Here is a 21031-nt window from a genome sequence, read left to right as displayed (position 1 = left end):
CACACTGAAAACTCTTAAAACTGGCATCAAGAGAATTGGGCAGGGGCGGAGAGCATGAGGGACCTGACCTCTTGTACTCTGTAAAAACTCCATGCACATTGAGAGTGCTAAACAAATAAACTAAGGACACAGTCCCATGCGTGCTTAGACAGAAAGAAGTCCTACAACTCCCAGCATTCCCCAGTTAGCACTGCTGGCTGGGGAATGCTGGGAGTTGTAGGACTTTTTTGGTCTAAATGTGCAGTGGACTCCACCTTAAAATAATACATAGCTGGAGCCTGAAAAGGAGTGTGTGTGTGTGTGTGTGTGTGTGTGTGTGAGAGAGAGAGAGAGAGAGAGAGAGAGAAAATCTACTTCTCTGCAGGCTCCAGGCACAGTTTTGTTTTGTTTTTTACATTTATCATACTTAATGACTTCTGCCTGTTCCAGCATGACAGAGCTAAGTGCTTTAGACAGTAAATAAACCATGTACACAAATGTTTGCTGTTTGTATTTTTTTTTAAAAAAGCTGTACATTCCTACCCAAATAGTTTCCTTCTTTTTAATTGGGGTCAGCAGGATGTTGGGTCATCTCAATGCAACAGTAGAATATCTCTGATTCAAACATAGTTCACAAGGGAGACGGGAGGGAGGAAAGGAGAAGAGGGAAGAGAAGAATCCTCAGTCAAGGAAACGAGAGGAGCAGCATACGGAGAGAATGGAGGAAGTTGGAAGTTCTGGAGGCATCTCCTGCTTTCCAGAATTTCTGGGGATGTGGAATCCAATCCATACATCTAGTGAGCAGCACAACAGCACACCCTACTGACACATCCCTGTAGCTGCAAGAAACAACTGACAATACAAATTAGCCACCGTCATTGCTCGGAGCTGCAATCGTTAAAATGAAGGGAGCAGCTCTCTCCTAACAGCATGGTCTATAGATACAAATGGAGATTACAGAGTTTGAAGGTACCTCAGAGATCATCTAGTCCACCCCCTGCTCAATGCAGGCTCTGCACTGCAGGGTGCAGTTAGAATATCCCTGACAGATGGTTGTCCAGCCTCTGCTTGAATACCTCCAGTGAAGGAGAACCCACCATGTCCCAAGGCAGACTGTTCCACTGCTGAATGCCTCTTGACACTGCAAGGGTGGCGGCAATGGCTTCGTTCCTCTCTTGCTGCGTCCCACACAGGAGTTGGGAGTTCAGTCCCTTATTTCCCCAAACTTCTATACGGAAGAGCAAAGTGGCTTGCCTCTGTTCCTGAGCTTGAGGACAGCCAAGCCTCCACTCCCATCATTCTGCCTTGCAGAAGAGGGCTGAACATGCACTACAAGATGCTTAGAGCATTGGACTGGGACTAGGGACACCTGTGTACTGGTCCCCACTCACCCATGAGCATCTCCCCTACGAGGGAAGGTTGCAACAGCTGGGTTTAGCTTGGGAAAAAGGAGGGTAAGGAGTCATGACAGAGGTGTACAAAATTCTGCATGGTGTGGAGAATGTGGATAGGGAGACGTTTTTTCCCCCTCTCTCACAATACTAGAACCCAGTGGAGTCATCCCATGAAGCCAATTGGTGACTCAGGACAGATAAAAGGAAGCACTTCTTCACACAGTGTATAGTTAAACTATGGAATTTGCTACCACAGGAAGTAGTGATGGCCATGAATTTGAATGGCTTTAAAAGGGGCTTAGATACATTCCGGGAGTATTTGGATGGCTTTAAAAGGGGGTTAAATTCCAGGAGGCTATCAATGGCTACTTGTCCTGATGGTTATGTGTTACTTCCGGTATCAGAGGCAGTGAGTCTATGTACACCAATTTCTTGGGAACATGGGTAGGAGGGTGCTGTTGCGCTCATGTCCTGCTTATGGTTTCCCGGTCAACAGCTGGTTGGCCACTGTGTGAACAGATTCCTCAACTGGATGGACCCTTGGTCTGATCCAGCATGGCTCTTCTTATCTTCTTATGTTCATGAATCTCACTGGTTGCCTTTGGGCAAGTCACCAACTCTCAGCATAACCTACCTCACAGGGTTGTTGTGAGGATTAAATAGAGAAGGGGAGGATCATGTATGCTACCTTGGGCTCCTTTTCACTGTGCTCAGTTAAAATGGGACATTGAATATATGGTGGAGTGTTTCTTTGTTAAATGCGCAGTGTAAACCAGGTATAGGAAACACGTGCCCTCAGACACGTTTCTTGGTGCCCACCAAGCTGCCTACCCTTCCTACTTCTTATTTAATAACAAACTTTCTTAATGGCAGCTGGGATCGCTTCAAAGCAAAGTGGGGGCCGCTAGCTGCTCCCACCGTCTTTCCCAGGAATGCCTCTGGGCCACACATGGGCTCCCAGACATCCTTAGGAAACTAAGATGGTAGGCGGCTGCACGCCAGTGCTTTCATCCACACTGCACCCATTTTATGGTGGTGCCCAGGACAGTTTCTCAAATTCCCAAATGTGCCCACGGGCCCCAAAAGGAAGCTTTCCTCTGGTGTAAACTGTCTCAAGGAAACGGCTTTTTTTCTAGATGGATTACCGACTTCGCATGCAGGATCCAAGTGGGCCATCCAGACTTTTACCCCCAATGCAGAATATTCACCTAGATCTTTATCCAGCAGTGTTTGGACTTATTGTCATGGAGTTTACTCCCAAGTCTGCAGCAAACAGTAGTTTCTCATAACAATATTTCCCCTTATCATGAGCTGGCTTTTGCATGATGTATGCTGACCTGTGGTGTGAATAAGTGTTGAACCATTCACAAGACTGGAACATTCCATGTTTATACAGTTGACAGCCCGAACTGGGACTGTGGGCCAACAAAAGTTCAGGAGCTTGCAAATCCATGTTGCTTGAGTCTGTGGTCTCAACGCACATGGAACAATTCACAAGACTGAGATGCACTGTGGCTGGAGAAAAGTCAACGTAACTATGGAGAAAAATGGGGAGTGTGAATGGCTCGATCAAGCTGACAGGGACTCCACGAGTCGTTGAGAGAGAGGAAGAGCATCCAGTTTGCTTGTGAATTCAGGTTGTCAGATGACTTTGGAGAAAACGGGGAGAGGAGGAGGGGGAAAATAGATCCAGTGAACCTTCCATTGCCCTCCAGGCCTCATTTATTAAGTGAATGGGTACAAAAATAAAATCATATAAAGGTGCAGAAGCCCCTCAAGGAAGAGCCATCGTGATTAGGAAACAGCACAGCATTAACAGGGTCTAGTAAACGGATTTTTAACAAGCAGGGAGCTCACTGAAACAAGATGCCTGCTCCACCAATGTCACACCCAACAGGGAACAGTGGGAACACCCAGCAGTTTAGGGAGCTTTTTTCATCCAGAGACTTCGAGGCGTTTGATAAGCCATGGACATGCATCGCTCCTGGGTTGCATCTTGAGCCAGCAGCTTTCCCAACGGCTGGTTTACCACTGCAGTCAGAGGAAATGAAGCTACATGTACCGTAACTAAGACTTCCAACCTTCTCAAAGGAGCTTTTGCACTCGGCACTCTTTGGGGTTGCACCATTTGCACCAGTGCTGCCAATCCTTGGTCAGGCAGCTGGACTACCAGCAATGGACAGAGCCCCCATGCGACGCGCAGGTGTCAGGAATGCCAGCATGCCCCCAAAACCACCCCCACCCTCCAGCCGGAAACACCCCCTTTCACCATGTCTCGCAGAGGAACAAGTAGGGCAGCCTTCACCAACCAACCTGGAGCCCTTCAAATGTGCTGGGATGATGACTTACAGAATCCAGTCGGGCTACAGCTGGGAGTAGTAGTCCAACACATCTGGAGGCCATCAGGTGGGGGGAAGCCAAGGCGGGGCCTTAACAGGACCTGAGGAACCAGGCCTAGGACAGGACACGGTCCTCAGAGGGGGGTGGCCTGCAGCACTGCCCCTCCTTCACCACGGCAAACCGAACATGCACCACAGAAGCGATGCTGCAGTTCGAGAAATGATATATCCAAGGTAACCTGTGATCGTGAGTTAAAAAAATACTTTAAAAAGTAGAATACATGGCATTCCTCCTACATTGCACCAAAAATAATTTGGAAGCACTTTCAATTGGTCTTATAGGCAGAACAGGGAACTGAAAGATAAGCCCCCCTTGGCTTTAGACTTCCCTCAATAACAGCTGTATATATTAAGCTTTTTCCTTTGCATCTCTATTGCTTTCATATCTCTGAATCTGCATACATTCCATTGATCAGGTAGTCCACTTGAGTGTAGTCTTTCTTCCTGTAGCTCTCATAGGCTTGTATGGCAAATAAGACTACAATCGTTACAAAAAATAGGATTCCAAAGAGAAGCGCTGCTAAGAGCAAACTGGCATCTTGCTGCTGAAAGCTATTCTCACTGCCCATGTCCTGCTGATCCTTGCCTTCTTTTACAGTTGTCGATTTGGGCGACGTCGCTGGACTTGTAGTTTTAAATACTGGCAAGGAATTTATAAAAGTTCTTGCCAAGACCAGTTGACTGGTAGACTCCATTTGCTGTGTGGTAGTGGAAATTTCAGCACCCTTCGTAGTGACAGCAGGAGTTGCCTTCCCTGATGTAGCCTTTACCTTGACTGATGCAACTGTTGTGAAGTCAGCCGATGGTGTTGTTGCTGCCCCAGTGGAACTTGTCATTGTCCCAGTCATGCTTATGACTGTTGAAGTTGGTGGGTTGTGGGTGGTTGCAGCCAGAGACAAGCTTACTGGTTCTGAGCCATTTCCAACACTGTCGGAGTTCACTGCTGTAAGAGTGCTAGATGCAGTAACTGTTTTGTGGGAGGTGGGAAGCACTAAATATTTTGCCGTTGTGGGCAAAGAAGCAGCAATCGTCCTAGAAAGAAGTTCTGTTGGTCTCATTTTCTCGGAGACTCCTGAAGATAACACGCTGGCCTGCGTCCCTTTTGAATTTGTATGGTTAACATTAGCAGCAGTGCCATTTGAAGGGGAAAATGTGGCAGCTAATGATGTGGTGGTGTAAGGAGGGATGCTGGGAACCGAAGAGATATTTGGGGTGCTAACAGTTGTGTTCCTAGGAACTGCGGTTACATTGTTACTACTGTTAGTTATGGCTGTTGCTCCTACTCCAACTTGAGAGAGGGAAGTGGTCACAGGGGCGGCAGTGGCAGCCTTCTTGGCAATGGATGTCATCATTACTATCGTGTTGTTTCCTGTATTGACTGCAGTTTCTTCAGCTCTCGTCCGTACTTGAGTTGTTGATGGAAGAGGCACTTTTATAGTTGTCTGAGACAACTCTGTATCAGTCAGCATCCCTTTCTTGTTATTCGACTTTTCCGTATCATTAGTTTGATGGTCTCTTCTTTTACGGATCATGAATTCTTTAAAACAAAAGCAAAACAAACCCAAAGACTTGGTCAGGAATGGGCTCCAAAAATGCAGCACATAGGAGTCACAAGAGCTATATGTAAAGGCCAAATTATTTTCGTGGTGTTGCCTCCAATTTCCTTATAGTGAGTGAGAATCACAGAATCAACCAGCCACAATACATCTATTTTTGATTTGGATCTATGATCTCGCAGAGGGCACCGCGAGCAATGTTATTTCCCCTGGCTCCTGTGACCCTGGATACCCAACCAAATACCACTTGTGGTAAGGGAACAGATATTGGAGATTTTTAAATAATTGGTCACACGGCTCTCTCAGACTAGCTATGTTCTACTTCCACAAGGGACATCAACTACTCTGCAATTACCGAAGTGAACAACTTTGCTGGTATTACCACTGGTTAGCTGCACGCAGGCTTCTTGCATTCTGATATACCATTCTCATCCACGTCGGACTGGCAAAACATTTAACGGGGGTCGTATTTGAAAATGAGCAAGAACTGGAGGGGCAGTAACACTGGTTCCTCCCACTGACTCCCACACAAGCCAAAACACAGGCAAGTGGATCTTTAACCCCAGTTCTTCTTCAGGGTGAACAGCAAAGAAGTATTTGCTGGAGTTCTCTCCTCATAACCTGCTCATGTCTGTCTGCTCACAGTGAGCTACTGAGGCACTAAAGAGATGCCTAAGAGGCCAAAGCTTCTGACATTTGTATTGGAGAAGAATTTGGGTGTTTTTAAAGGTCTCTTTGTCCATTCCTCTGCTTCCGCAGAAGAAAGTGACAGAGTTGTACAAGCAGGTGGGGATCTTGGAATCAGGGGATATACTGGGGATTAGAGGAACAGCCCTAGAGAGTGGACTGAGCTCCTGGGGCACAACTTGACTATCCTTCTACCACTCGCCCTCAAATCACATTTAAACAGCCTTTTTTTAGAACAGCATCCAATTCATCTAAATCACGGATGGGGAACGTGCAGCCCTCCAAATGTTGTTGGCCTTGACTTCCACCATACGCCACTGTTGGCTACGCTGGCTATGGCTGATAGGAGCTGGAGTTCAGCAACACCTGGAGGGCCACACGATCCCTATCCCTGACCTAAATATTTGAATAAGAATCACTTTAAAAAAAGATAAAGGGAGTGAGACAGAGAGCTAAAACAGGAGGAACATCTTTCTCATTAGTACTGCTAGCTCTTGGCTGGAAGAACCCGTTCAACTTAACATGGTGGCTAAGTCCCTGAAAAGCCTTCTGAGGACAAGAAACAACCATGAAAAGTTGCTCTTTGAAAAACACATGTACAGTAGAATTCTTACACACTTTACAAGGCTGTTTCCCCAGTTTCTAACATGTTCCATTTTGTTATGGTGTCACTTTTAATTAGAACAGAAATGCTTTTGCTGTAAAATCCAGTGTTAGCCACTGATGCTAAAACCACTCTGATTACACCACAGCCTCCAGTTTCTAGTTTGAGAGCCAACAGAATACTAATGTCAAGGCTTCCTTCTGTCTCTGGGCAAACATGGACACAAACAAAAAGTGCAGAGGGGAAACAGCAGAGCTTTTTGACGTCTCTCTAGGACTACTACCTCTGGCCAAACTTGTGGCAATCTGCTGGAGCCCCTTTTAAAACACTCTAAACACTGGGAAGGTAAATAGAAGAGAATGTTGACTTGTGAACCAAAACTTGGGGGGGGGGGGTTGAGGTGGGTAGATGGGGAAATCCACATTACCTCCCAGTAGTTCCTTAACATCCTGTGTGCTGGCATTCTGACAAGCACTCAGCTGAGGACAACGCAGGAGGACGCAGTGACTCTGATACAGCACTGACCAGCAGTAGTGATTACCTAGAACATCACAGGGAAAGCAAATCAGCACTGGAGTAAAATGAATCCTATACAGCAATCTTTTCCAAACTGGTGCCCTACCAACATTTTGGACTTCAACTCCAATCAGCCCCAGTCAGCTTGGCCAATTGCCAGGGATCATGGGAGTTATGGTCCAAAACATTTGGAGGGACTCAAGTTGGGGAAGGCTGATCTACCAGAACTGGGATTTAAACAACAAGCAACCATTCCTATTTCAGGTCTTTATTAATGTCCACACTAGAGCCTTTTAGAACCTCCGAGGAATTGTTTTTCTGTAATTAGCTGGAATTAAAATGGATGTTCCACACAAATATGACACCGTATTATCCAGCAAAGCCCTTCCTCGTGGACAAGATTTTTCTATGCTGATTACTCACAAGCAAGTCTTCTTCAGTGCAAGGTCCACTGTAATGTTAATTAAAAAGTTCTTCCTTTTAGGTCCTGCCTGTTGATTAAGGAAGATTTGTGATGAATAGCCATCACAAATTTGCCCTTTATTGTCAGCTTCTCTTCCAATGGAGGAGAGAAGCTTTAATAGCGGACTTCATACTAGACTGGGAGAAATCAGTAATTAAAACCCTGTCCTCAAAACTGGAATTGGAACAATTAAAAGAGGCTATTTGAAGGAGAATTAAGATGCTATTCATTACTAATTGGACTGCCGTTATCAACAGGAAGCAATAAAATGGGCAGAGCCTACAAGGAGGAAACTTCTAATTAATGTCATGGAGCTGACCCTCAATACCACTTCGCGTACCCAGACTGTATTTCACTGGAATTGTTGTTGTTGTTGTTTTGCCACAAATAAGACCGGAATATATATCACAAACACAGGACTGCAACAATGCGACAACAATATCGCCTACATTCTTTGGAAAGAGCGAGTGAATAAAGGCCAATTCTGAGAAAATGGCTAGTGTGGAAGCAAGCAGAAAGGCTCTGAAGTTGTCCAGATATAATAATGCTGTAAACTTTAACACTTTGTTGTAAACTGAACACTTACAAGCGCCAAAGAAATGTCTTCAGCCATGAGGCAGAGGGCCAATGCTCAGTTGTAGAGCACACATTTTGCATGCAAGAACATCCCTGGTGTCTCCAGTTAAGAGAATGCATGGATCAATCTGTCAAGCTCGAGATTGTTCAGGTTCTCAGTTTTCCACCACTAGGCTCATTCTGTCCTGATTCATATGTATTTTTGTGCAGGGCACATTTTCAAATGTACACATTTTTGTACTCATGCGCCCAATGACTAAAGTGTGTTTGTGTACTTCTTAGAAAAGTGCACATTTTTCAAATGTGCACATTGTCAAATGCTTTGTTTTCTGAAATGCATCGCAAACTTGGAAATGTACAAATTTCCGACTGCGAATTGCTTTTGTGCTCAGGAGGTGTGAACTGGTAAAAATGTGAGCCCAATGAATTTCTCACCCATCCCTAGTTAAAAGCATCTCAGGTAGCAGGACTGGGAAAGACTATACCTGAACCCTTGGAGACCCTCTGCAAGTTGGAAGAGACCTGGGGTTTTCAATGTGGTGCCTTGTGAAGACCTCTCTTGGCACCCACCAGGCTCCCTGACCCTCCTGATCTTTATTTTATTGAGATTTTTTTTAAAAAAATTAACTGGGAGGCTGGCATACTGCAAATTGAAGTGCTGGTCTCCCTCAACATATTTATTCTGAAGAGGGCATCTGGATCCCATATGGCATTCTTAGCCAAGTTACTTGCCTCCAAGCCTCATCAGTTTGTGCAGAAAACTGTGGGTTTTGTGTTTGGGAACTCAGACCCCATCTCTGCCTTGTACTTGTTCTTGGGTAAGTTACTTTTTTTTTTTTTAGCCTCACCAATTTGCCTTCTAGGAATGGGTGTTTTGTTACTGGCCACACCCACCATTCTGTGAATTGCCAGCCCTCCCCAGCAGCCATTTTGTGAGAGCACCCACAGCACTCTCAATGTTCCAAATGTGCCCCCCCCCCGGCCCAAAAAGGTTGGGGAAGCCTGGACTAGACAGACAAACTATATGTATAAGGATTTGGAACTCAAGTCTTATTATGAAAAGGCTTATCTTATTATGAAAAATGATTATCTTCAAGAAGATTGGGGATAGAGGGATGAAGAGGGGTGACTGAAGAAATTGGCATAAGACAGCAACTCCTTATCAGATGCCAATAGCAGCCCCACACAATGCAGACAACGTGAACAGTTGCTCTAGAAAACTGTGAAGTCTTCTTCCTTTAAAGCAGGGAGGGCCAACTTGTGGCCCTCCAGATGTTTTGGCCTGCAACTCTGTTGGTTATGCTGGCTAGGGCTGATGGGACTTGTAGGCCAAAACATCTGGAGGGCCACAAGTTGCCCACCCCTACCTTTAAACTTTCAAAGAGGAAAAAACATGATGAGTCTCTGTCAGGGAAGATTTAAATCTAGAACATCCTTGGGTGGGACAAAGTGACCCCTGAAGCCCAGGTCAAAATTTGATTCTAAGTTCTTTCCAGGACCACAAGGTATTCAGATAATATGGCTACAAGGACACACAAGATGTGAAACTTCCCCAGATTTAGATGCATCTGGCCGTAGAGTAAGTTAAGTAGTATAACACCATTTCCATGCTAGTAATATGCACAAAGGCTCTTCTATGCTTGGTGCATTGTAAAACCTGAGCCAGTCCCTGGGAAACTGATGCTGTTTTCAATTTAACGAAAGCTGTGAAATCATTTAGCTACTGAACAGAGAAGCCATGATTACAAATGCTGTGAAAGATGTAGGCAGAACCCTAGCCACCCCCCCCCCCCCAAGGAAAACAGTGATGGTACAGTGAGGTAGACTTGCCTGAAACAGTTGGGCCTTTACAAGCCTGTTCGCAATGTTTTTCACTGCCGAGCACATGCACATGGGTTACCTGGACTCTGCTCTCTTTTAAGATGGAACTCCCATTTTTGGACAAACACAAGGAAACCAGCAGGAAACACACAACAGCTGTCCACATCTTGAAGGCTTGCCTTGGAAGGAAGCCAAGTTTCTCTGGCTGGTGTTCTCCAGATTTACCAGCCTCCATCAGTCAGACCTTAGGTGACACATCTGCCAAGGAAAAATACCAATGTATACTATCCAAATGTTTGTGAGATACTTTCAGGCTTTGTCCAGGGTTTGGTTTGGTTTTTTGCTACAGCTCTCTTTTTATGGGTCCTCAAGCTGGACCATACCAAAGGCTTTTACAAGTGTTAAAAGGCTGTATACACTGATAAGACAAGACGCCACAAGTGATTCAACAACTGTAGTTACTTGAGCTTAGAACACTTCTCTATATCTTGCCAGCAAATAGAATGGCCTATGGCAGAGGTAGGCTGCCTGCAACCTGCATGCAGCCCTCGAAGGCCTTGGCTGTAGCCTTCAAGCAGGTGCCCAATTCCCCCCTTGTACGCCTACAGCTCAATTTTTCAGCAGGCTGGGGGGAGAGGCATGCATGAGGGGAGTCATCCCCTGAGTGCCCCCTCCCTAGCTAACCCACCGGACAGGCTGGCTGGAGTGCGACTGAGATGGGAAGGAAGGCGTGCAGGAAGAGTTATCCCAGCGTGCCTCCCTCCCCAGTTAAACCGCAGACCTCTCGCCTACCTGACTGACTGGCGCTTTCCCCAGCACCTGTCAGCTGGGCAATAAAGTGTCTATGGATCTTAGGCTGTGTCTGATTCAGTAAAAGCTTTTGTTTCATGTCTACTGGATACTGCAATGTCTCTTTAATACAACACAGCTAATGCTTCTTTTAAACATATGTTTTGGCAATCTCCAGTAGTTTCTTCTTTTTGTGGGGAGGTTATTACACAGATAAATTTTATACTGTAACAGTCTTTAACATTCACTGATGTACACTGTCTTTTAAATTATTTACCTGCTTCATGGAAATTAACAAATGGTTGGCGTAAATGGATTCTCTGCACCCTTTTGACAGCAAAGAGACTGGTATTACAATATTGGAAGGATAAACTCACCTCCTATAATGCAATGGATCGAGGACCTTACAACGCTTTCGGTATCTGAATGAGTGGCATATAGACGCCACCTTCAAATAGATACTTATTTGGATATTTGATCCACTTTTCTTGAAGCCTATGTATAATTCCTAGAAGGTTGTATGCATTTCATATGTATTCATTGCTATGGATATATACAAATCCATGTACATATATTGTTTTTAATTTAAAAAAAAATTGGGTGCCCGAAAGGGAGGGCATGTGTCCCCACAAGGAAGCTAACTGACCCTCACCTTTTATCCCAACAACCCTATAAAGTAGGCCAGGATAAGAACTACAGAGTGGCCCATCTTCAAATAAAACTCTGTCAAAACACCTGACACCATTGCCCTGTGTCCTAATATGGATTCCGCTTTTTTTTTTTTTTATTGCTGAAATTAGTGCTTCAGAAAAGGAATACTCATTTTACTGCTTTATCCTTTGGCTCTCTAGCAACTCTCATACACAGAAACATTTTGCAACTCCTTTCACATTTCCTATTATCCCATCCCACCCCTCTGCCATCTTTTGTCAGGTTTGTGGTCCGCCTGAACTCCTCATATATAATATGTAATGACATGCATAAGCCAGCAACAGAAGATGAAATGTTCACGATTACCCTTTTCATGATTACCCTTTTTTGGAAATCTACAGTTACACACCTTATGCCTCGGAGACAGTTGGAGCTGTTACTTCACTGCCTTGGCTTAAACACTGCAGAATGAGTTTTGCTGCTGGCCAGGGAGTAGAATTATCTCACTATATGACAGGCAGCTTTACAGTCACCTCCTTAGCACCTGGGAAACATCAACTGTACCAAACATGCTATTATAGGAAAGTCTTTTGTCATTCTGTTTCCCGTAATACTGATACTTTTATGACTCTCTTTGGGATTGTTCACATCACTTGGAAAACTTTGTGCCAGCAAACAAAAACAGAAGCCAGCAAACAAAAACACAAGAAGCAGATTTAGGATTTAATACAGAAAACAGATCCTTAATAACATTTAAAAATTAGATCTCTAAGTAGGTGCCAATCTCTTCATGGATTACAATATACAAATTACAGTCTCTTCATGGATTACGAGATAAAGCCATCTTTCCCACTGACAACCGCATAATAATAGACAGGATGATAAAGACTAAATTTTCTTACCATATGTGTGGCAGGAAAACCACTCTGCCATAAAGTCTGCCTCTGGTTTTATTTCTGAAAACCTCTTCCTCTATATATGGCAGGCTTGCCACCTTAAACCCTACCATAATGTTTCTGGCAATCTTATTTATGCTTTCTTTAAATGAGGAACACCAAGTTGTGCTAACATTTATGATGTAAGTAGGGGCACTTGCTTTGTGCCTGGGGTGAGACTCTGGAATAAAAGATCTAGCTTTCTTCGGGTGGAGTGCCTACAGTATCTTAAAGAGCAGAGAATAAATAATTGCACAAGACAGAACCTGAATTCAATTTCCAGAGGAGTAGCCATGTGAGTCTGTTGCAGCAAAAACAGTGAGTCTTGTAGGACCTTAAAAGACGAACAAATTTATTATTGTGTAAACTAGTCTATGAACGTTTATGCCATAATAAATGTGCAAATATGCTACAGGACTCTTATCTTGAATTCAAGTAGAGTAGGATCATCTTACAGAGGCTTCAGTCTTAATGGGGCATTAGGATAAACCACTTTATTTCCTGTAGTAAGAAATCATCTACCCTCTTATTTAGAGACCCAACTTTTGTTAACATTGACTCATGCCTTGTTTGTCGGTTCCTGGTTGACAGCTGGTTGGCCACTGTGTGAACAGAATGCTGGACTAGATGGACCCTTGGTCTGATCCAGCATGGCTCTTCTTATGTTCTAATGTTCACAAGACACAGAGCAATTTTTAAAAAGTTTTAAAAGAACTTGCTGGAGCTGGATGTCCAAGGGAACGAAAGCATTTTTAGGGGAGGGGTTTAAAGGGGGAAAGGCTTGGTATTAAACCCTGCATATCTGTCTGAAAAATGTTTTAGCCTTAAGATGGAATGGAATGAATCCTTGGATTAGAACTTTGCCATCAGTTTTAATTGTCCCCAAGTACACAGAGGCATACAGTTGGAAGCAACAATGGGGCACTCCTTGACAATACAAAAGTAGCAAGCAAACCATATCTGCCAAACAAACGGTCTACAAAGATAAAATTAGGCTTAACACCATGCCTCTGCCCAGAAACTGAGTTCACACTGCATGTGGGCATTCCAGAATTGTGAAATGTAAATGTTATAAAAGCTTCAAATAGATGGTCAGAGGCTGTAATGGAATAATGCCACTGAACCAATGAAATTTGGAGCACATGAGGAAAAGGAAACACATAGGTGTCCCAGTGAGCACCCTAGCTGCTGCATTCTGCACTAGCTGCAGCTTCTGAATCATGCGCAAAGGTAGTCCCACACAGAGCATGTTGCAGTAGTCTAATTGTGAGGTTACCAGTGCATGGATCACCGTGGTTAGGCTATCCCTATCCAGGAACAGACGTAGTTGGCAGACCAACCGGACTTGGTAATGGGCGGTCTGGGCCACCGAGGCTACCTGGGCTTCCAGTAACAAAGGTGGATCCAGGAGCACCCTCAAACTATGGACCTGCTCCTTCAGAGGGAGCACAGCTCCACCCAGAACAGGAAAACACCCCAATTCCTGGACCTGGGAACTGCCAACCCATAGGGTATACAAGCACCAGTTCAGAACATGCACAGCCTCTCCCAATTCAGATGTCACAGAGAAAGAGAGCTGTTTGTCATCTGTTGGTGACAACTAGCCCCAAATCTCTTGATGACCACTCCCAACGGCTTCATATACATATTAAACAGCATTGGGGACAATATGGTGCCCTGTGGTAGCCCACAGTTCAGCTGCCATGGGGCTGAGGCACAGTCACCCAATGCTATTCTCTGGAACCAATCTTGCAAGTAAGAGTCGAACCACTGTAGAAAAGTGCCTCCAACTCCCAACTCACGGAGGCAGTCCAGGATGATACCATGGTCAACGGTATCAAAACCCGCTCAGAGATCAAGAAGAAGTAACAGAGTTGCACTTTCCCTGTCGCTCTCCCAAAGGAGGTCATCCATCAGGGCAACCAAGGCCAATTCTGTCGCAAACCAGACTGGAACTATGCACCCAAATGTAGCCCGCATTTCAGTGTTCTCAGGGTAGTGGAAGCTGGCCCTTAGTAACGTAGGAAGCGGCTCTATATGGTGTCAGACCGTTGGTCCATCTAACATGCAGTATTGTCTACAGCAACCTTCCCCAACCTAATGCCCTCCAAATGTTCTAGACTACAACTCTCAGCATTCCTACAACTCCCAGCATTCCTGAGCACTGGCCATGCTGGCTGGGGCTGTTGGGAGCTGAAGTCCAAAACATCTGGAGAGCACCAGGGTGTGGAAGGCTGGTCTACATTCACTGGCAGTGGCTTCCCGGGGTTTACAGCAGGAGTCTTTCCCAGCACTATCTGGCGATGCCAGGGATTAAACCTGGAGGCTTTCACATGCAAAGCACATGCTGTGCCCTTGAGCTGCAGCATCTCCCTTTTAGGATCTTATTCTTGCAGTTTTAAAATGTTTCCAACCCTTATGGTTGCATGATAAAGACAAGGTGTGAAAGCAGTTCAGATATAGATATATAAGGTCGGATCCAACGCTGGTCATCGACTAGCGGAACTGTTTTCCCCTTCCCTGCAGACCAACGTGTGCCCCAAATCTGTTGGAGGGTTGGGGGGACCCTCCAGAGCAGCTTTGGGACATATGTGGGAGGCTGCAAGGAGAAGGAGGGGGCGGGGAGGTCACGCTGCACTAGCTCAAGCAACGCTGGATCCAACTCTGTATGTGCAAGGCGCTGGTGTTCTCAAGCTGCCATTAACCGCAGCTTTAATGCGGTTAATGCATTAAACATTAACAGCTGCATTAACTGCATACCTCATTTTCAAGATTTTTATAGAGTTGGCAAGTTTGGCTCTTTTTCCAAATAGAACTTAGGGTCAACAAAACTAAAATAAAAATAACAAAGTGAGTGCAGTCCACAGCTGCGATATTAAGTAGGGCTCCAGATGCATTTTCAAAGTACAGAACTGACCTACTCCTGCAGAACAGGCAAAGCCACAAAAGCTTCAAGTTGAGGAACAAGCAGAATCAGTATACGCACCAGGAGGAGGTGAGATCCTGTGGGTCGCCAAGCAGTGCTGAAAGAGAAGCTAAAGGGCTGTGCGGGAATTTGGCTCCACAATGGAGAATGTATTAGCAGCACGAAATATTTCAAACTCCTGTGTGGAGTCCAACGTACCCCTATAGCTAAAGCTGTACCTCTACATGTAGCACAATTATGTGGAAATGTTTTTGGAAAGATCTAATTCTTATTCACCATAAATAGCCCTGAACAGCTTTCCAACATGCCCCAAATTAAGCAGTAATTTTTTGGTCACATAACTCAGGCCTACAAAGGCTGCAGAACATATGTCTTTGCTGCTGATTATTTTAAAAAAACCCACAATTCTGACTGGTCTTTCCTAATCTGCCCAGAGAAAGAGGGTGCGTACTAGGGAAAGGCTCAGCTAGTGCTAGCATAATGGACAGTAATAAAGGCATGAAGACAGGCATGGAGAATCGACAGACTGCTACACCTTTCTGGAGCAGATGATAAAGCAATCCATCTGGAAGCACCTTGACAACAATGCCGTGATTACTCGAACCCCACATGGATTTGTCAAAAACAAGTCCTGCCAGACGAATCTGATCTCATTTTTTGATCAAGTAACCTCCCTTGTGGACCGTGGGAATGCTGTAGACATCATATACCTCGACTTCAGCAAAGCTTTCAACAAAGTGCCCCATGATATCCTGATGAGCAAACTAGCTCAAAGTGGGCTACATGAAACAACGATCCGGTGGATCCACAGTTGGCTACAGAATCGGACTCAAAGAGTGCTCATCAATGGGACCTTCTCAAACTGGGGAGAGGTAACGAGTGGGGTACTGCAGGGCTCAGTCCTGGGCCCAGTGCTCTTCCACATTTTTATGAATGACTTGGAGGAGGAAGTGCAGGGAATGCTGATCAAATTTGCAGACGACACAAAATTGGGCGGGATAGCGAATACTTTGGAAGACAGAAACAAAATTCAAAGTGATCTGGATGGACTGGAGCGCTGGGCAGAAAACAACAGAATGACATTTAATAGGGATAAATGCCAAGTTCTGCACCTGGGAAAAAGAAACCAAATGCACAGTTACAAGATGGGGGATACGTGGCTCAACCACACTACAAGAGAGAAGGATCTTGGAATTGTTGTCGATCACAGGCTGAATATGAGCCAACAATGTGATGTGGCTGCAAAAAAGGCCAATGCTATTTTGGGCTGCATTCATAGAAGCATAGCTTCCAAATCCCAGGAAGTCCTAGTTCCCCTCTACTCAGCACTGGTTAGGCCTCATCTGGAGTACTGTGTCCAGTTCTGGGCACCACACTTTAAGAAGGATGCAGACAAACTGGGGAGGGTTCAGAGGAGGGCAACAAAGATGATCAGGGGCCTGGAAACAAAGCCCTATGAAGAGAGACTGAAAGAACTGGGCATGTTTAGCCTTGAGAAGAGAAGACTGAGGGGAGATATGATAGCACTCTTCAAGTACTTGAAAGGTTGTCACAGAGAAGAAGGCCAGGATCTCTTCTTGATCATCCCAGAGTGCAGGACACGGAATAATGGGCTCAAGTGACAGGAAGCCAGATTCCGGCTGAACATCAGGAAAAACTTCCTGACTGTAAGAGCAATACGACAATGGAACCAATTACCTGGGGAGGTGGTGGGCTCTCCCACACTGGAGGCATTCAAGACGAGGCTGGACAGCCATTTGTCAGGGATGCTCTGACTTGGATTCCTGCATTGAGCGGGGGGTTGGACTCAATGGCCTTGTAGGCCCCTTCCAACCCTACTATTCTATGATTCTATGACCTTTTCATCTGGCCCATCACCTCTCTTCCAAGGCCCATATCCTTTCTTGAGCCCCTTCCCCCTCCTTACCAGCGAATAACTGGCCTCCCACTCTCTCTCTGTCTGGCTCTAGCAAGGAGAATGAGAGCAACCCTGGCAGGTATGCAAGCAACTTGCAAGGATGGAGGCCAACTACATTGTGCAGTGGTTAGAATGGTGTGGCGTCCTTCAGAAAGACACTCTAGTTGCTGCACTCCATGGCGGAGCCTCTGAGCTTGCCCCTGCCCCTGGGGCACGAGGAGAGCAGGGAAGGCAGAGACTCCCTGGGCAGCCGCCCTGTTGTGCACTCGGCTCTGCAGTGAGCTGTCTCAGGCCAGCCTGGGTTTCTGTGTAAATAAAAAAAGGGAATGGATGGGGTACATGTTTGTGTGGGCGCACACACATGGACAGATGAGAAGCGTAGGGCTTGTGTGCTGGCTTTGACCCACTCATTTTGGGTTTTGGCTCCCTGCCCCCAGCCAGAATGCAGCCCCTAGCCACTTTTTCCCAAGGGAACATAAGAAAATAAGAAGAGCCATGATGGATCAGACCAAGGGTCCATCCAGTCCACCATTCTGTTCACAGCATGGCCAACCAGCTGTTGACCAGGAACCCACAAGCAGGACACGAGTGCAAGAGCACCCTCCCACCCATGTTCCCCAGCAACTGGTGCACATAGGCTCACTGCCTCTGGTACTGGAGGTAGCGCATGGCCATCAGGACCAGTAGCCACTGATAGCCTTCTCCTCCAGGAATTTGTCTAATCCCCTCTTAAAGCCATCCAAGTTGGTGGCCATTACTATATCTTGTGGTAGCAAATTCCATAGTTTAAGTATGCGCTGAATCTCCCACCAATCAGCTTCATTAGATGCAGCCCTTGACTATAAAAAAGTTCCCTATCTTTGCTGTGGGGAAACACTAAGGGCCAATAACATTAGTTGTGTGAAGGCAATTAATATGCATGTTGCGTCAGGATGTCAGGATGGGGGAGGCTGAACAGCACTGGGACCACAGACTGGTGCAGAGGGAGAGCTGAACCCGCCCTGCCACCACAGCCCTGACAAAAATGGAGTCTCCCAACCCCCTATGCAAAGAGCAGCCTTTTTTGGCATCAGGTTAGCACATCATAGATTAAGCAGAGAAACCCCTCTTCACATCTTTCCCCACAGCATGCCCTTTGACTCTGTTGCTTAAGGCATCGGAAATGGTGCTCTGTTAGCACCACTATGTGATGAACTTGTTTTCCAACCCCGGCACAGCATGTGCTGGATCTTGTATGGTGAGGCTGGCATACAAGGGTTTAACTGGTCATCTGGTCCCTTCCCATTCCAGGTCCAAATCACTACCACCCGATTTATGTCATCTACCACCTTTTCAGTAAGGGCCAAACTAGATGCGATATCAGTCTTGCAATTAGTAAGCATGCAAATGGCTTTTTTAAAAGTAAAGTGCAGGCATTGGGGAGGGGGATGAATTTGTACTGGAACCCTGGCATGGAGGTAGGACAGCTTTAACTTTGCCCCCCACTGTGGTTCTGATCCAGATTGGATCCTCTCAACTGCCATTTGCATGGGGGAAGGAGAGCTCCCACTGGAGTGAAGTACTGTACTATTTTATTGTTATTGATTCTTTATTTTTTTTAAAGCTGCCTCGTGACATGTTGTTCTAAACGCCAAGGTGTAAACCCATAAAACAAAGTTTCCCCTGCAGAGGTGGTAGCTGAAGTGTAGTTATAAACATATACCTCTGTATGCTAAACCAAACCAAGCAACCACTATAAGCATGCACACATGCAAAGGGAGAGAGGCCAGGGCATGTAACCTAGAGGGTCCTTCCACAGTCAGACCAATTAAAAAAAAAATCAACGTCAAAGCCTCATCTCAGATACAGCATCCTACAGCACCCTTCAAAAGAAACATCACATTAATTAATGTAGTCAACTGTAATTAATCTAGTCAACAAGCGTTGACTAATCTAGCGTTCTTTCAGCAAGATTTTATATTTCAAGCATTTCTTAGTTATCCTTGCAGATTTTCTCTGCAACTGAAGAGACTGGCACATGTCATTCATGCAGGTGCTGGGTAATAGCTGGCTCTTCAGCAGCCTTTCCAAGCCCTTCTCAACCATAGTTTCCTTTGCTTTCTATTTCACTCGCCTCCTTAGACCCTCACTAAAGCGATCTCCTCTTAGCAATGAAAAGCAACTTTCTGGGACACCACTAAAGTTTTTCTAGACACTATTTGCCACTATAAATAAGCAGATGTTCAATTCCACAAGAACACAGCACACCACAAAACCCCACCACATGACCACACCACACACCACACAGCACACCACGGCACTACTGCATTTCCCTGCTGCCATCTTGGTTTTGTGGCTGTATTTTTTCTAGCTTCCATCACAGTTGTAGCACAAGCCAGTCAGGTGTGAACTAACACAATTGTTTCACCAGGTGCAAGCAAACTGGTGATGGAACTCTACCTTCTTAGATTACCTGGCCATGGCCATTCCCCCAGAACAGGGTTAACACTAATATAGTGTGTTATTTAAAAAAGCTTGTGATTGTTGTCGTGAAGAAGCACCTAATCTACATGCTCCCAGAATCACCATAATCCTGTTTCAGCAACACAGACTTCTTGCCCTTACATGTTTTTTTGTGAAAAGGTTAATCAGAGGACAGCCTATGAATTACTTGGACTGTCCTACCAATTCAAGGAGGGCGAAATAAGGATCAGACTCAGACTGCACAGAAAACAAGAATAAAGCAGCTTGAACCTCTTTACTCCATTTTCCAGCAGTCAACTGGACTGTGGGTAGTGTGGGAAGTATGTTTAAATTCATATTTGAGTGTGTGTTCTTTGAAACAGAATGTGACATATGATGACCTACTGTCAATTCAATTTCAGAGAGATGTTCTTCAAAAATAGATTTCATGCATTTAGTCACTTTAAATTGCTTCTTTCTCCATGGAAGTTATCTCTTAAGAGAGACTAAGTGCTAGCCTGGTAGGTACACAGCAGATAGCATCCATTTACAATGAACCCTGTGATTGCTGGGCAGGAGACATTAATGAGACACATTTATACAAATTGCTCACCCTTGGAAGTAGCTACCATGGGGATTAACACATACACACACATCAAATGGGTTATAGTGTACCATGGGGTTCCTTGTAAGCTTATCATGGGTTCTTCAATGAGAACATCATCAGAACTGACAGACAAGCCTCCCTTAAAGAAAGATAGCAAGCCTGCAAATCACCATCTTCCCCTACAATGGCCTGGTTCACATGTAATGCTGACCCATGTTTTATTTAACCCATGTTTTTTTCCCAACCCAAAGTTTGGCAAATCCCTGGGTTGTCTGTTTCCCTCCTCCTTCACCTGCTCTCTCCCGGTAACCCAAATGCCTTTATGGCACTGTAATATTGGCATGTAGAGTGGCTGGTGTTTTTAACTGCTCTTGCCCCCTCCTCTGTAGCCTGGCAAAATGACCCATGAACAACCCACAGTTCTGGGTTCACATGTAATGACAACCCATGGTTCAAATAAAACAGAGTTCAGAACCCAGCAACAAAATATGGGTTCTCTTTCTGGATTGTTCATGGTTAACAAATCATGGTTCGGCTGCATTCACACATTACAACAGCCCAGAATTCAACAAAGCATTCCATGGGTTAGCGTTATGTGTGAACCAGTTGTAGCTGCCAAAAAGCACTGCATGTATTCTAGGGCACAGTCAGTTCACACAAGTTAGCGATGAGGCCTAGAAAAGCAAGCATGTGTCTTAAGGCAGGTCTCAGAATCCTCTGCAATGCACTCCATTTATGCAGCAAATGTTCCTCAGCAGATGAATCCAT

The 21031-nt window shown here is 45.2% G+C and overlaps 1 protein-coding gene across 2 annotated transcripts in view; it reads right to left on the bottom strand.

Annotated features, from left to right (window-relative positions):
• Positions 1-501: 501 nt before the first annotated feature.
• Positions 502-21031, bottom strand: part of C1H11orf24 (chromosome 1 C11orf24 homolog) — a 38447-nt gene continuing 17917 nt past the window's right edge. The window contains exons 3-5 of one of the 2 annotated variants that reach the window (XM_084857460.1): positions 10005-10253; positions 7047-7160; positions 502-5309 (exon numbers count right to left, since the gene is read on the bottom strand). In XM_084857460.1, coding sequence (XP_084713586.1) covers positions 4153-5309; positions 7047-7160; positions 10005-10230 — 1497 coding nt within the window. In that variant the 5' untranslated portion in view covers positions 10231-10253 and the 3' untranslated portion in view covers positions 502-4152. The remainder of the gene's footprint in view (positions 5310-7046; positions 7161-10004; positions 10254-21031) is intronic. The other variant, XM_084857469.1, reaches the window with a different exon arrangement.

This window comes from Heloderma suspectum, chromosome 1 (assembly GCF_057233095.1).
Source record: "Heloderma suspectum isolate Gila_16-S chromosome 1, 16-S_ref, whole genome shotgun sequence".
Classification (NCBI taxonomy): Eukaryota; Metazoa; Chordata; class Lepidosauria; order Squamata; family Helodermatidae; genus Heloderma; species Heloderma suspectum.
Note: the sequence above shows the minus strand (reverse complement) of the source record. Positions and strands in the feature narration are given on the sequence as shown.